We start from the raw sequence: 15,163 nt of genomic DNA, 5'->3' as shown, positions 1-15,163 counted from the left end.
GTCGGATCCGGACGGCGACAGCGACGGTCGACATGGAGGAAGAAGACGACACAGGACCAGAAGACGCCGACACAGGACATCAGGGCTACCTACGGAGAGAAGATAGGTAAGTATTAGTATGTGTGGGCTTTGTGTGTAATAAAGTTTTATTTTAAAAGTGTGTCAGTGTGTTTTGTGCACTATTTTTTTAACTGTAGAACTACAAGTGCCAGCGGGCCCTTTAATGCCCAGCAGGCTGGGACTTGTGGTTCTCCAAGTCCCAGCTTGCTGGGGAGGCTTGCTGGCACTTGTAGTGCCACAGTAAAAAACAATAGATTTTTCTATTTTTTACAACACTATCAGCTCGATGCCCACCGCCCAGGGGCATCGAGGACAGCACCAGGCTTCAGCCTGGTCAGGTAAGTCCTGGAGGGGGGGGACCCCTTTATTGGGGGGGTCCCCACTCCCCCAGGGCCCCTGGCCAGGCTGACTGGTCGGTAGGGAGAATGCTTTGGCCGGGGGGACTTGCATAAAAAGTCTCCCCCCGGCTGTGGCATTACCCTGCCGGCTGGTTGTGCCTGGGGCTGGTTCTTGAAATACGGGGGACCCCTAGTCATTTTGTCCCCCGTATTTTGGGAACCAGCCCCGGACCTGGAGCTGGTTGTTAAAAATCGGGGAGCCCCTATTTGTCGGGTTCCCTGATTTTTAATTACCGGCCCCGGCTCCTTCAGCCTGGTGCTGGTTTCGGCTGTGGGGGGGACCCCACGCCGGTTTTTTTTTATTTATTTAATTTTTTTTTACACCTTGCAGCCTGCACGGATCTGACTGATCCGTGCAGACTGCTACAAATAATTCGTATTAGCAGCCGTATATATGGCCGCTAATACGAATCATTACACCATCGGAGGGTTACAAAGCAGTCGTATATGACTGCTTTGTAACTGATCCTCCGGAACACGACTTTGCATACGACTTAAACAGTCGTATGCAGTCGTAGGGAAACTACCAATACGAAAAAATAGGTTTTTCATATTGGTAAATTTCCCCCATTATGTCACAGTGCAGCACCTGGCTTCTGTCACAGGAGCTGGCAGATGAGTCTCTGGGGGCAGCCCAGCATCTCTGGGAATACTTGGCATGACCTCAGAGTGATAAAAACAGGGTTGGACCATAACGCCACACCCCTTTTCAGTCACACAGTTGGTGTCACTGAACACAGGGGTAAATGTATGAAGCTTGGAGAAGTGGTATCTATCCCCATAAAGAAAATTATGTACAAGGTGATAATGCACCAGCCAATCAGCTTCAATGTGTAAATTGACAGTTAGGAGCTGATTGGCTGGAGCATTATCACCGTGCACATAACGTACTTTATGGGGATAGATACCTATTCTCCAGGCTTCAAACATTTACCCCACAGTGACAATTTAGGATACATTTCACCCATAAGAAATTACAAAATGCTCTGGCTTTGACGCTACCACTTAAAGCAGGGGTCTCCAAACTTTTTGCGACGAGGGCGATATTTGGTGAAGTGTAAATGTGTGGGGGACAACCATTCAGCCTGACATTCTTTGAATCATTAATCACATCAGAATGGTCCCCCAGCCTGCACCCATTCACTCTATGTCCCCCAGCCTGCCCCTCCTTTACTGTATGTCCCCCATCTACTGTATGTTCCCCACTCTGCACCCATTCACTCTGTCCCCCAGCTTGCCCCCTTCTCTTAATGTCCATCAGTGCCTCCAATCATTGTATGTCCCCAAGCCTGACCCTCCTTCACTATATGACTCCCATTTACTGTATGACCCCCATTCACTATGTACCCGACTCTACCCCTATTCACTGTATGTCCCCCAGCCTGCCCCTGCTCCCCCTTCTCTGAATGGCCATCACTGCCTCCATTCACTGTATGTCCCCCAGCCTGCCCCTGCTCCCCCTTCTCTGAATCGCCATCACTGCCTCCATTCACTGTATGTCCCCCAGCCTGACCCTCCTTCACTGTAGGTCCCCCCTGTGCTGTATGTAAGATGAACGTATATCGAATTTGATATGGAATTCGATATCTAATGCAAAAGTACAGATCTAATGCCAAATCGAATGGAAAGATCTAATGCCAGATCTAATAGAAAATCAAATCTAACATCGAATCAAAAGCAAATCGAAGTGTGTGTACAGGGCTTTTGACCAAGCTGAATGGTGCAGAACTGTTTCCAGTTATGACAGAGGTGTTCAAGGCTGCAGTTTCAACTGTCACAGAATAAATACGTCCAGGCTTACTACAGCTGGCTACCACTTAGTAAGGGTACCATAACCTGGTTCTACTCCTGGTAATACATTTCAAAGGTTGCAGAAATTAATGGCCACTGAGATTAATGGAAAATCTCAATCACCTCACTGGATCTCAGGCCTCCACTGTATGAAACTGAGGAGATTACAGGGAGAGATTTCAACAGTGAATTACCAAAGTGCCCTTGGCTACAATCAATCTTTTCTATACATTGGATGATTTCTGTGACTTTGACATTCGAGAAAACATTTGGGTTTAGAGGTTGAAAAAAGTAATGATTTACATGGTGGATTACTTATAAATCTCTACAGCTAGCAACACTCCCAGCAATAGTTCTAGCATGGCCAAATAGAAAAACTGTAGCAGGGCTTGCTGGGATGTGTTGTTCAACAACAGTTGGAAGACCAAAGGTTCCCCATCCCTGCTCTACTTGGTCATAAGTCCTACCCCAAAACCTTCCCAAAGCTGCGCCTACTCCAGCATTGCTAGTGCGATCTTTTAACCATGTCAACCTAATGAATGTTGACCTGTTTGCTGTGTTGACATATTGCCTGTTGACCAATAGTGGTCGACCTAGACCAGTGGTAGCCAACCCTAGCCCTTGAGAGCTACCAACCGTGCACATTTTCCAGACAACCTAGCTGCTGCACAGCTGCACTCATTAATCACTGACACATTTTAAAAGATCCACAGGTGGAGCTAATTAGCTCACTTGTGATTCTGTGAGGAGAACTGCAAAACATTCACTGTTGGTAGCTCTCGAGGACTAGGGTTGGCTACCCCAGACCTAGACACTACCGTCCTAATGATCTTTACCCATCCTTTGTGTGACATACACAAATACTCGGAGCATGTTGTATAATCATGTCAGGGGCTTGAGAAACCAACAATATGGATCATACTCTCTGTAGTTCTTCCTCCATGTCCTTGGAAACCAATTACTGAGAACAATATGGATCAGTCGCAATTTACAAATTTGAATACACTGCAGTCTCGGAGATCAATCCTATTAGCTACAAAGGGTGCAAGGTGCCGTTCCAACCTGTATCTTTAGTTCCTTTACATGTGACCTAAGCCCTTATTCTGGTTCACTCGCAAATGCAAATTCCTTCTCTAATGTGCACTGCAGGAGGGGCAGATGTAACATGTGACGAAAGAATTCGATTTGTTTCCAGATGTACCAAAATTGGAGTCGGTGGGTAATGCAATCTATCCTATTGGAGCCTATGGGAATCCTTTTGTAATTTCCCCTAAGAGGGATCTCAGCACCCCCCACAGTGCATGGACAAAACCAGAAGTGCCGACATCACATATGGCAGTTCTAATCACAAGAACGGTCTTTTGTGATACTAATTGCATATTTACATACAAGTACATACAGATGTGTCCACAAACATCTTTGCTGCAGTCACACCAAGCAGTGTTGTGTATCCCACTCATTATTAAGAAAGAATTTCCTAAAGTTTGATTGCTAAAAACAGAACTACAGTATGGGCTTAATTCAGAATTGATCGCAGGGCAAATGTTAAGTCAAAATGGGCAAAATTATGCTGAACTGAAGGTGGGGAAAATATAATATGTGCAGAGTTAGATTTGGGTGGGGTGTGTTGAAAGGACATCTCAATTGCAGTGTAAAAATAAAGCAGCCAGTATTTACCCTGCACATGTTACATCTGCCCCATCTGCAGTGCAGCATAGTTTTGTCCATGTCTTAGAACAAATTTGTCCTGCTTGAAATCTCTCATGCTGAATCTCCCAATATGAATATTTGGCACAAATCTCTCCATGTGTAGGACCCTTTAGACCCTTTGCACCAATGTGGAAAAAAGATTGTCCAATAATTTTGAAAAAGATCCTTACCCGGATTGGCTTGTCCATGTCCCCATTGCAGAGAGACCGAAGTGGTATCTTAAAGGGTTTCCACACAGGATTCAGGTTGTTTTTAATGACCTAGGAAACAGGTAAAGGCTATGACTATATGATCACACTACATATAGCTTTCCTGTACGTGTTATCCCCATTAGTCATTTTTTGTAAATGGAGATGTCTCAAAGGTTCGTCAGAGATAAACAGAAAGTGCCCATAACAAGACACGAGCCACCCATTTATTTATCTAGTGCATTCTATATAATGACAGTGACAAGCTGATTGGTTGCTATTGGCAACATCTCCACTTTATCTTTCTTGAAGCTTAGATACTTCTCCCCCGTGTTTTGTAGAAGCATCTAAACTATCTTTATAACATCAGGTTTCCTTCTATCCAAGGAAAAAAGATGACAGATTAGAGTCACAGGGGGGAATTTACTAAGATGGGAATAAGACTTCACAACCAATCACATCCTGTCTACTATCTTCTAGAGGGTGCTAAATAAATAAGAAGTAGATTCTGATTGGTTGCCCATAGCAACATCACATGTGAAGTCTTATTCCCATTTTAGTAAATGTCCCCCACTAACTTCCAGGTGTAAGAAAAGGGGAATGCCCAGTGTTTTATGGATGTCACATGACATCAGCGCCCTTCCCAAATTCCAAGAACAGCGGCTATCTGAGACGGAAGGCTGCAGAAATCATTCGGCCGCGTGCTAGCGGATATGTTACCGTACACATGCCCTTGCATGGTACAGAGGGGATTCGCACGGCGGGGCGGATGCAGTCGTTCAGCCATGCAGCGGGCAAACAATCGCTAGGCTGTGATAACATGCAGCTGAGCAAACAAGCCTCAATCAACCCCAATGTGTACAGGTGACCAACATATTATGCTGGAGTCTCCGGCAATGACATCACAAGTGGGAGGACAAATTCAATGCCCTCGCAGCTGTGATGTGTGCCCAATATCAAAACCAGTCGTACAATCACTGGGTCCCTCAGTGGGACCCAGTGACTGTACCAAGTGACTGTGCAGACACTGGATACAGCACATATTTTGGAAACATCTACTCAGTGAGTCCCCTGAGGTCAATGTTCTTCTTCCCAAGACATGGGACGTAGCTGTATACATCCCACATTCTGCTTTGTGTCCTTACTTCTGTTCTATGGACCAACTGCCATCTCCCGTCTTCAGTCTCTCTGTGAAACTCCAAGTAAGGGTCGGACTTTCCGAACAAATCCTAGAGAAATTACACGTAAGGCTGTTATATGGAAATCAGACAAAGATAAAATAAAAATAGAGATACTGCCAGCCTAATAGGATGCAGACAAAGGGCTTCCCTGAATGCATGCTCCTGGATTTTAACGGTTCTACAATTGAGTAAAGCAGCAGTGATTCTGTTTTGTAGCAAGTACATCATACAAATAAATAGATTTCTAAGTACAAATGCAGTAGAAAGACAAAAGCTGTAAATACTAAAGGCAGTCCTTTGACAAACTATGTGGCAACATATCAGTGTTAATTACACCGCTTTCAGATCACACCGCTTTCAGATCACAAAATGCAAGGTCGGGACTTTGAAACGGTTACGTCCCGAAGCAACACAGCATTTGGCTCTCTAGCCCCTTCAGCGACCCGGCAATATTGCCGGGTTGCTGAAGTCATGCGGGGGCGTTGCTTCAAGCACTTCCCCCTCCATCGGTGTAAACCCGATGAACCCATTCACACTGCACAGCAACCCAGCAATGAACCAGTAAGAAACCTGCTTTTTTACCGGTTCGTAATACTGGGTTGCTGGACCCGGTAAGCCCGTTTCAGATCAAACCTATTACCGGGTCAAACCAGCAACAAACCAGCATGAATCTAGTAATTATGTGCAATCTCAAAGGGGTATTATTGTGTTTTCATGATAATTTTCTGTAGGAATTTAAAGTACAAAACATTGCATGCTGGTCAATTCAAATAGTTCTACAGTATACAGGGGACGTGGGGGGATACAAAAGCCGCCTTGGAAAATAGAGGGCCAAATGTATTAAGCTTCAAAAAAGTGATAAAATGGAGAGCGATAAACAACCATCCCCTAACTGCCATTTTATAGACTGGGTTTGAAAAATGGCAGTCAAACCCAGTCTGTTACATGGCAGTTAAAAGCTGATTGGCTGGTTGTTTATCACTCTCCATTTTATCACTTTTTGAAGCGTGATACAATGTGGGCACAGCGATGTTGGTTGCAAGCGTTCGATGTTGTAAAGTCTACTCATGCATCCCGATGGTTACCAGTTTTGTTGGGCATTCCCGGATGGTAACTGGATGGCTACTGAAGTGCTGGCAACTGCATCCAAAAAGCCAGTTGCCATTTTCTGATGGACATTAGGTGCACCCACAAGCTGTGCTACTGGTGTAATGACATGTCATTTGTTTACACTACGGCGGATTAGAAACACTGCCAGTGGGTGTCTCAGTATTATTCCATTGACTATGGAATAAATACCCAGTTACAAAGTTATCTGCATACACCACTGAATCAGACACCAAATTCTGACATTTATATTCTGAAAGATGCGTTATCAATGCCCCCCCCCCCCTGCTCCTTCAAACATACATTATGGGGTCATAATAACTATGCACCTACGTAAATCATGTTTGTATGCAAATGTCCTGTACAAACATCTATATTTTTTTCTACTTTACGGAACCACTAATTATCGCAAGTGAAGCGGCCACTCAAGAAGTACAGAAGCCCATCGCAAAGTCTTCTGCAATTACATAGTCATGTGCAGCACTGATGCAATAATGAGGCACATCTCGGGTGACCTATGACTATGGTAACATGGCGCCAGCATCACTACTGCCGCAGCCAGTTTCTCTACATACATGAGGAGATACACAGCTCTAAAACGGCCATGACACACCTGCTTTTTTGCTGCCACTCCCATGTTGACTCCCCCAAACCATCCCTTTATATTTTTATCATGTATTTATATGGAGCCACAAAAGGTCCCACAGCGCCTAAAAATACACAAATAAGCAAAAACAGACAAAAAATTACAGTACAAGATAGTATAGGACAAGTACATGGTAAACATGGATAGTTGCATCAGGGGACAGGACACTGAAGCAATCATCAGGGTGGCAGAGGTTTATATATTCAAAGAAAGGCACGTGAGGATAGAGGGCCCTGCTCGTGAGAGCTTACATTCTAAATTTATATATATATATATATATATATATATCACTCACTGTGCATAATGGATGGTAATCAATTACCGCCAAAAAATCATCAAGTGTATTTTCTCGCTATTTCGCCATGGTTTTTTGGGGGGCTAATAGAATAGCCCTGCGGCAAGACAATAACTCCCGACCATTGACTGGAGCTCACTGAATATCGGCTAAAATGTCACTGCGAGCGCGATCACGAAGGAACCTTGGTGTGCGTGGAGAGCAATCGTGGAACATTCACAGTCAGCAGAACTTTAAAAAATTATTGGGGTCAACTGTTGGTAGATTGGAGGTTTCCAGCAGTATCGGCAGAGTGAAAAATGTAGGATTTAATGCTACCAAAAAAAAAATGGACGCTGATCTCAGCTTTGCCAAGACTGAGAAAATCATCCATCTCTAAGCAATGGTTGCTGATGGCTGGTATACGGTGCTAGGCATATTACAACTGTAATACTAACACATTCCTTTCACTTACAATTTCCATACCGCTACTAACTTTCCACTCTATTTGCTGCCTTGAAGGCAAAAGAGCAGAAACCTGAAAAATAATCTATTCAGAAGATCGGCCCCGTACCTTATTGTCCAGTTTTCGTGCTTCAGCTTCAAACTGCACCACTCTGTTATCTTTAATCTCTTCTGCGTAGATCTTTAAAAAAAATGAAGTACAAACATTAAAAGGACATTTACTGAAATCTTAGCAAAGCAGGGCAAATTATTTGATTCCTATGATGTTTTAAATTGGATACACTAATTTACATTAAGTTGATCTGCTCATTGCAGTACTTAGTGAACAGTAGTACTTTTTTTTTTTTTTTTAAATCAAAGTCATTGTCTAATCATGTTATCACTCAACGCTACCTCTCATATGCTGTCTGTTTGGTTTTTATTAATTACAATGAGACTACTATTTGCTTGCATACATCACTATTTTGTAGGGTTTCCATTGTTTGACTTCTCTTCCCCATTCCCCACCATTTTATCTTAAACCCCCCCCCCCCCCCTTGAATCTGATTAACCCTTTGAGTGCAAAGTGAATTTGTCAAAATAGGTGTGAAAATTACCAAGCAAACCTTTTTATTCATCATAATGTTCACCTTATATAGGAAATATAATCTTTTTTTTTACAAAAACATTTTTTTATTTGAAGTTATATAACAAATGTGAGCGACGCTGGCATTTTAGCGGATATTTTGCTCAACTCTTACAGAGATGTTGGCACTCAAAGGGTTAAGGTTAATAGTTTGAGAAGGAAGGTGTGTGTGTGTGTGTGTGTGTGTGTGTGTGTGTGTGTGTGTGTGTGTGTGTGTGTGTGTGTGTGTGTGTGTGTGTGTGTGTGTGTGTGTGTGTGTGTGTGTGTGTGTGTGTGTGGGGTGTGTGTGTGTGGGAGGGGGGGGGGGTGGGTGTGGGTGTGTGTGTGTGGATTTTAGTGCCAAGATTGAGTGACATCATTAAAAACAGTGTATTAAATAGTTGGTGCCATGGTCAGTTTCAGAAAGAGCTTTAATAAGCATAGAAAGAAAAGTGAGATCCAGCCCTGCCAGTTTCTTATAGCCAACACAAAAAGATAATATAACCCTGTGTTTGGCATACACATTCCATTGCACTTAGTGCCATTAAGCATTAGTGCCATTAGAGAATATCTGAATTGGTAGCTCCTTTATCAGTTACTAAAAAAAAGGTTTGCTGGTTCCCTGACCACGCCTGCCATGGTGACATGAATGGAAGGGGAATAGGAAAGTCTAGTGCAGCAGCAACTTCACATCAAATATCCGATCACTGATCTATAATATAAAAAAAAAAATAATAATTAAAAAAAATGGTTGTACCGTGATTGATCCTTTTCCTGCAGGCTTGCCATTTTTTAAAACTAGAGGTTTGATCAATTTCTTACTGGAAACAATCTTAAAAGAGAAAAAACATAAAAAGAATTACATAACTAGTTATTAATGACATCGGCTTACACCGTCACATTACAATGATACATTACACATACTGACATAGTGGAAGTGGCCTTCTATTATGGAGGAGGAAGCGGGCCATATAGATGGGCACAGTTGTCCAATACTGGGAGCTCCTGACATATAGAAAGCACCGGCAGAACATATAATCTGCTGAATCAATGTGCCTCACAGGTACCTTGTACCATTGTACTGATCCTAAAGTCACGGAGGCAGATGCACTAAGCTTCAAAAGTGATAAGGTGGAGAGTGATAAACAACCAACCAATCAGCTCCTCCCTGCGATGTCACAGACTGGGTTTGAAAAATGTCAGGCAGGGGCTGATTGACTGGTTGTTTATCACTCTCTATTTTATCACTTTTGAAGCTTAGTGAATCTTGCCCACGATCTGGTTGGACACAGATTGCAGCCATCACAATGACATGAATTTTGCTACTTTACCACACCTGCTTTATTTCCCAATGAATGCAGTGCTCATCAGACAAAATCTTACACAAAGTTATTGTATTAATACATCTGCATTAAATCCCTGGAAACCTCTGCCACCATTACAAATTGTCACAGCTCAGATCCTAAATGAATATTGTGTAAATGATTGTCAATCACACTAATGTAAACATTAGGACACATTCATCTATGCTGAACGGATCCCTGCACTTGGTGTAATATGGGCCTTATTCTAGTTCAGTCTTTCTGACAAAATCCTTCTTAGATGGACAAAACCATGTGCACTGCAGGGGGGCAGATGTAACATGTGCAGAGAGAATTAGATTTGGGTGAGTTATTTTGTTTCTATGCAGGGTAAATACTGACTGCTTTATTTTTACACTGCAATATAGATCTCACTTTGAAGAAAAACCCCACCCAAATCTAATTCTCTCTGCACATGTTACATCTGCCCCCGTCCATCTAAGAAGGATTTTGTCAGAAAGAGTGAACTAGAATAACCCCCATGGTGCCTGACTGCCGAAGCTGCTGAGCACACACATTTACTACATCCCTGAGTACACACAGAGGAAAGCACCATGTATTGTGTGTGTGACAAGTGGCCGAATAAAAATAATCTGCACATGAGCAGTAAGCCACATCTGTCTGGGGCTGCCTGCGGGCAGAGTCTTAGGGGTAGATGTATGAAGCAGTGATAAGGGAGGAGAAGTGATAAAGTGCCTGGTACATCATCACCGGCCAATCAGCTCCTAACTGTTAAGGTGCCCACACACTAGAACAATTTTTGGGCCGATTGGCCGATTTCCGATAAATCGGCCGATATATCGTCCGATGTTTACCGATAATCGGTCGAAAATCGGCCAATTTTGGTCCGATGCGCGCTCCCGTGGATCTTTAGCTGAATCTTTTGATCTTACGTGCTGCACAAAAGATCAGAAGATTTAACAAAAGATCCATAGGAAAGCACACGGGATCTTAAGAAAAATCTTTGGTAAAGACGTGCGCTTGCCTGAAATCTTTTGTCCAGGACGGAAAAAAGATTTCAAGGCTAATTTATGCGCACATCTTATGATCGCAGATCTTTCTAGTGTGTGGGCACCTTTAAGTTACAGACTGGGTTTAAAAAGGGACAGTCAGGAGCTGATTGGCTGGTGATAAAGTACCAGGCACTTTATCACTTCTCCTCCCTTATCACTGCTTCATACATCTATCCCTCATTTCTGCACTGGACAGCAGAAGACAATTAAGTACAATTGTGAAAGTGATGGCTGAATTTGAATTTGGTTGTTAGGGACAATGGGGGAAATTTACTAAGATGGGAGTTCTATTTCACATGGGATGTGGCTATGGGCAACCAATCAGCATCTACTTATTTATTAAGCACCTTCTAGAAAATAATAGAGAGTATCTGATTGGTTGCCCATACCAACATCCCATGTAAAATAGAACTCCCATCTTAGTAAATTTCCCTCAACATCTCCACTTTTTACTTTTTCTTTAGTAGATAGAAAACAACTGAACAGCAAAATCTTCTTTTCTCTCTATTAGGGAAAGTCACAAATCTATTCACACTCGGGGGACGCGTAACAAACTCATCAACTTAAATATAATAATATACAGTACGTTTAATAATGATTTCTAAAATGCAATGGTAAAGGGGACATCTGTGGATACTGTAAAAATGGAAGTCAGAGGAAATTATAGTAAAAACACAAGGATTCCAAATGCGCAAACACAATAGATATTACACAATATAGCGACGTAACATCCACTTAACATGAAGATTTTGGGAGAACATTACTCACCTGTCCCAACGTGCATTCAAACTCTCCCAAGAAATCATCATCACCCAGATCGTAGCTTTTATTGTCTATATCATAGACCCCAAACTTTAGCTTCTGAACCACTTCAAAATAGTAGTCAATCAGGAACTTCTTGCAGAACTTCGGATTTAAGCAATTTTGTATTCTTTCTGTGCGATCAACCTGCCGGAAACAATGGTGGATTTTCACATCACTCTCATCATGCACCAACATAAGTAATGATATTATACACCATTAGGTTGTCATTATACTGTACAGTACATTACTGTATAACATGAGAGATTTAATAAAATGATCATCTCCTTCTAAATTAATGGTTATGAATTGCCCTAGATGTCATAGCACTCTCCAAATCTGAGGAACAGAGTCTATGGGGACTCCCCCATTTTCAGTAGAGGCTCACGCAAAGTAGAGATTGATAACAGTTGCGTCCAACCCCCCAAAACTAGCATTGCTTGGATCCAGCCAACTAGATGGATGACAGAGCCAGGAATTGATCCCCCGTATCCATGCCCCGGTTTTTATTGCATTCTGATGCTGCTTAGTACCAATGGGAAAGGCATCTAAAGTCATTTTCTGGGGGTTTGGCCTAGTTTCCCTTTAGGACCATGCCCTATGTTCTGAAAAAATGTCCTGAAACTTTTCCAGGTGTTTGGGAAATAAATATGTTTGACATACCTCGGACCAATGCTGGCCGCTGGTGTTCAAGAGCAGAACGCACAAAGGATCCGATTTGGAGCCAACATCTTTATCTAGCAGATTGTCACAGGAAATACTCAGTTCCACTTTGGTCACACACTGTGCAGCCATTTGTAATTCTAAGTAAACAGAAAAAGTTGTTTAACAGAGCAGATTAAACAAGTGAATACAACAGCACTCGGCACACACACACACTTGTGACAACATTTTGGTCCAGTCTCTTTGAAATGACACCAGAAGGTAAATTTACCATGTGTGCGAGTCAATGTCCCCGCATTCTTGACATCTGCAGATGATGAGCTTAAAGGGGCAACCATATTAATTACAAAACCATATTATTATTCATATTATTGCCACTTTAAAAACAATTGCTGTAACCACTGTAAATATGGAGGCTTTGAAAAGTGCAGCACAGTAATTGTATTACTACTATACCCCGGTACCGGACAGAGCCAGATGGGGCAGACTGGGCTCCAGGCCTCCACATAAAAACAGACCCATTATTATGACAGCAGGATGATTACCAGACAGACACCAGCCAGCGACATGATTGACCATAAATCAAAAGTTTTAAAATGGCATTTCTATCTTATACATTTTTGTACTTTTATATATTTAGGGAAACACTGTGGTGTATACTGTTTATGGGTTCTACATGGCACTGGTCTCACCTCCTCCACTTCTCATAATAGACCCTTGAACATTTTCAACTCCAGGCCCAAAAGCTGATTAATCCGGCCCTGGTACAAGAACTATGTTCAATCCAGCCACACACGTGTTCCATAAGAATATTTGCTTCATTACTGTACTTATGTTTCTCCAACAATCAATTTATTAGAGGAGGCTGATTAATTCAAGGAACCTTACAGTAGAAGAGGTACCACCATTATAGTGTTCTGGTTCCGGTTGTTATGGGAACAGTGGTCTTGGCCTCCCTATCCCCCTAACATCTTTTTTACATACTCTACCCTTCCCTCTCTTCTTCCTCTCCTTCCATCCCCACCAGCACCATACATCTCTTCTTTTCACGCTCCCCCATCCCCAACTTCCCTTCCACCTCCCCACCATACCCTCTCTCTTTCCATCCCTCCCCTCCTGCTCCTCCCTCCCTCTTTCTGTTGATTTCAGTACTTCCATCTCAGGGACCTTAATCGACAGCGGATCTGTTACACCAGGCATGTCCAAAGTCCGGCCCGTGGGGCCAATTGCGGCCAGTGCCATCATTTCAAGTGGCCAGCAGCCTCCAGCCAGAAGTGGGTGGAGCATCAGATGCAGGATGCACAGCACAGGACGGTACTTGTTTCCTATCTGGGCGCCCAGGTTTTCTACGTACGGCACCGTAATGAAATCGGATTGCATCGGATTCGGTACTCAATGATGTACGATGGTATACGATGCGATGCGATCCGATTCGATTTCCCATAGGAAACAATGTGAAATGGCTCAATTTAGCCAAATTATCATAGGAACAATAGTAAATGGGCCAAAAACACCCCTGAACATTGAAATGTCCCCCCAAAAGTAGTTGACGCCACCCCGCCATCAACGTGAACCCGAAGCGTGGCGAGCGCAGCGAGCCCGCGAGGGGCGGCGGTACGCGTCCTCCGACCTTTTCATGCCCTACTATCCACTAGGGCGTGGAGTGAGAATAGAATAGTGTGGCGAGCGCAGCGAGCCACCGAGCCCGAAGCGTGGCGAGCGCAGCGAGCCCCGCGAGGGGACGCGGATACCTTCACAGGTAAACGCTTTCCTTCGCGGGCTTCCCAGGTGTCCATGGCGACGCGGACACCTGGGAAGCCCGCGAAGGGACGTGTTTACCTGTGAAGGTATCCGCGTCCGCTCGCCACGCTTCGGGCTCGGTGGCTTGCTGCGCTCGCCACACTATTCTATTCTCACTCCACGCCCTAGTGGATAGTAGGGCATGAAAAGGTCGGAGGACGCGTACCGCCGCCCCTCGCGGGCTCGCTGCGCTCGCCACGCTTCGGGTTCACGTTTATGGCGGGGTGGCGTCAACTACTTTTGGGGGGACATTCCACTGCTCTGTGGGTTTTTTTGGGGTTTCTGGCCCATTTACCATTCTTCCCTATGCTGATTTGGGTAAATTTATCCATTTAACATTGTTTCCTATGGGAAATCGAATCGGATCGCATCGCATCGCATCGTTTAATATCGTGTATGTGTATTTGTGGTATCCGATGCGATGCGATCCGATTTTTATACGGAGAATAGCATGGTGCGCAATTAACTTAGCGGGCGCCCAGATAGGAAACAAGTACCTACAGGACACTAAATGTGGGGTCATGGCAAGCGTGCCTTTACCTTGCAGTCTACAGCAGTGAGGAGGTGCCGGCCGCCACAGTGAGATGTGTTTGGCGGCTTTCGGGTGAGTGTGCGTCCAACCCCTGGACATTCAGAGAAGGGGGAGGCAAGCTAAGGGACAGAGTGAATGGGTGCAAAGTGGGGAACATACAGTGAATGGGGGGCATACAGTGAAGGAGGGGCATGCTGGGGGACATACAGAGAAGGATGGTCAGGCAGGGGAATATAATGTGAAGGGGCAGAGTGGAGGACATACAGCGAATGGGGACAGGCAGGGGAATATACAGTAAAGGGGCAGGCTGGGGGACATACAGTGAATGGGGGCAGAGTGGGGGACCATTCTGATGTGATTAATGATTCAAAGAATGTCAGGCTGAATGGTCGGCCTCCACACATTTTCACCTCACCAAATCTGGCCCTCGTCGTAAAAAGTTTGGACACCCCTGTGTTGCACTATCCCCTATTAAGTACCTGCTTATTCACTAAATGTAATTGATGTACTTGAATTTGTTATGTTTTTCAATCTTCAATAAAATATTTGAACATTAAAGAAAATAAAAA

The 15,163-nt window shown here is 43.8% G+C and overlaps 1 protein-coding gene across 3 annotated transcripts in view; it reads right to left on the bottom strand.

Annotated features, from left to right (window-relative positions):
• Positions 1 to 15,163, bottom strand: part of CPNE3 (copine 3) — a 65,016-nt gene that overhangs the window by 36,051 nt on the left and 13,802 nt on the right. For all 3 annotated transcript variants that reach the window (XM_083187378.1, XM_083187379.1, XM_083187380.1), the window contains exons 2-7: positions 12,263 to 12,402; positions 11,567 to 11,746; positions 9,182 to 9,256; positions 7,930 to 8,001; positions 5,293 to 5,376; positions 4,130 to 4,219 (exon numbers count right to left, since the gene is read on the bottom strand). In XM_083187378.1, the coding sequence (XP_083043504.1) occupies positions 4,130 to 4,219; positions 5,293 to 5,376; positions 7,930 to 8,001; positions 9,182 to 9,256; positions 11,567 to 11,746; positions 12,263 to 12,394 (633 nt within the window). In that variant the 5' untranslated portion in view covers positions 12,395 to 12,402. The remainder of the gene's footprint in view (positions 1 to 4,129; positions 4,220 to 5,292; positions 5,377 to 7,929; positions 8,002 to 9,181; positions 9,257 to 11,566; positions 11,747 to 12,262; positions 12,403 to 15,163) is intronic.

Source organism: Crinia signifera, chromosome 5 (genome assembly GCF_055691185.1).
Source record: "Crinia signifera chromosome 5, ASM5569118v1, whole genome shotgun sequence".
Classification (NCBI taxonomy): Eukaryota; Metazoa; Chordata; class Amphibia; order Anura; family Myobatrachidae; genus Crinia; species Crinia signifera.
This window is presented reverse-complemented; position numbering and strand designations above follow the sequence as displayed.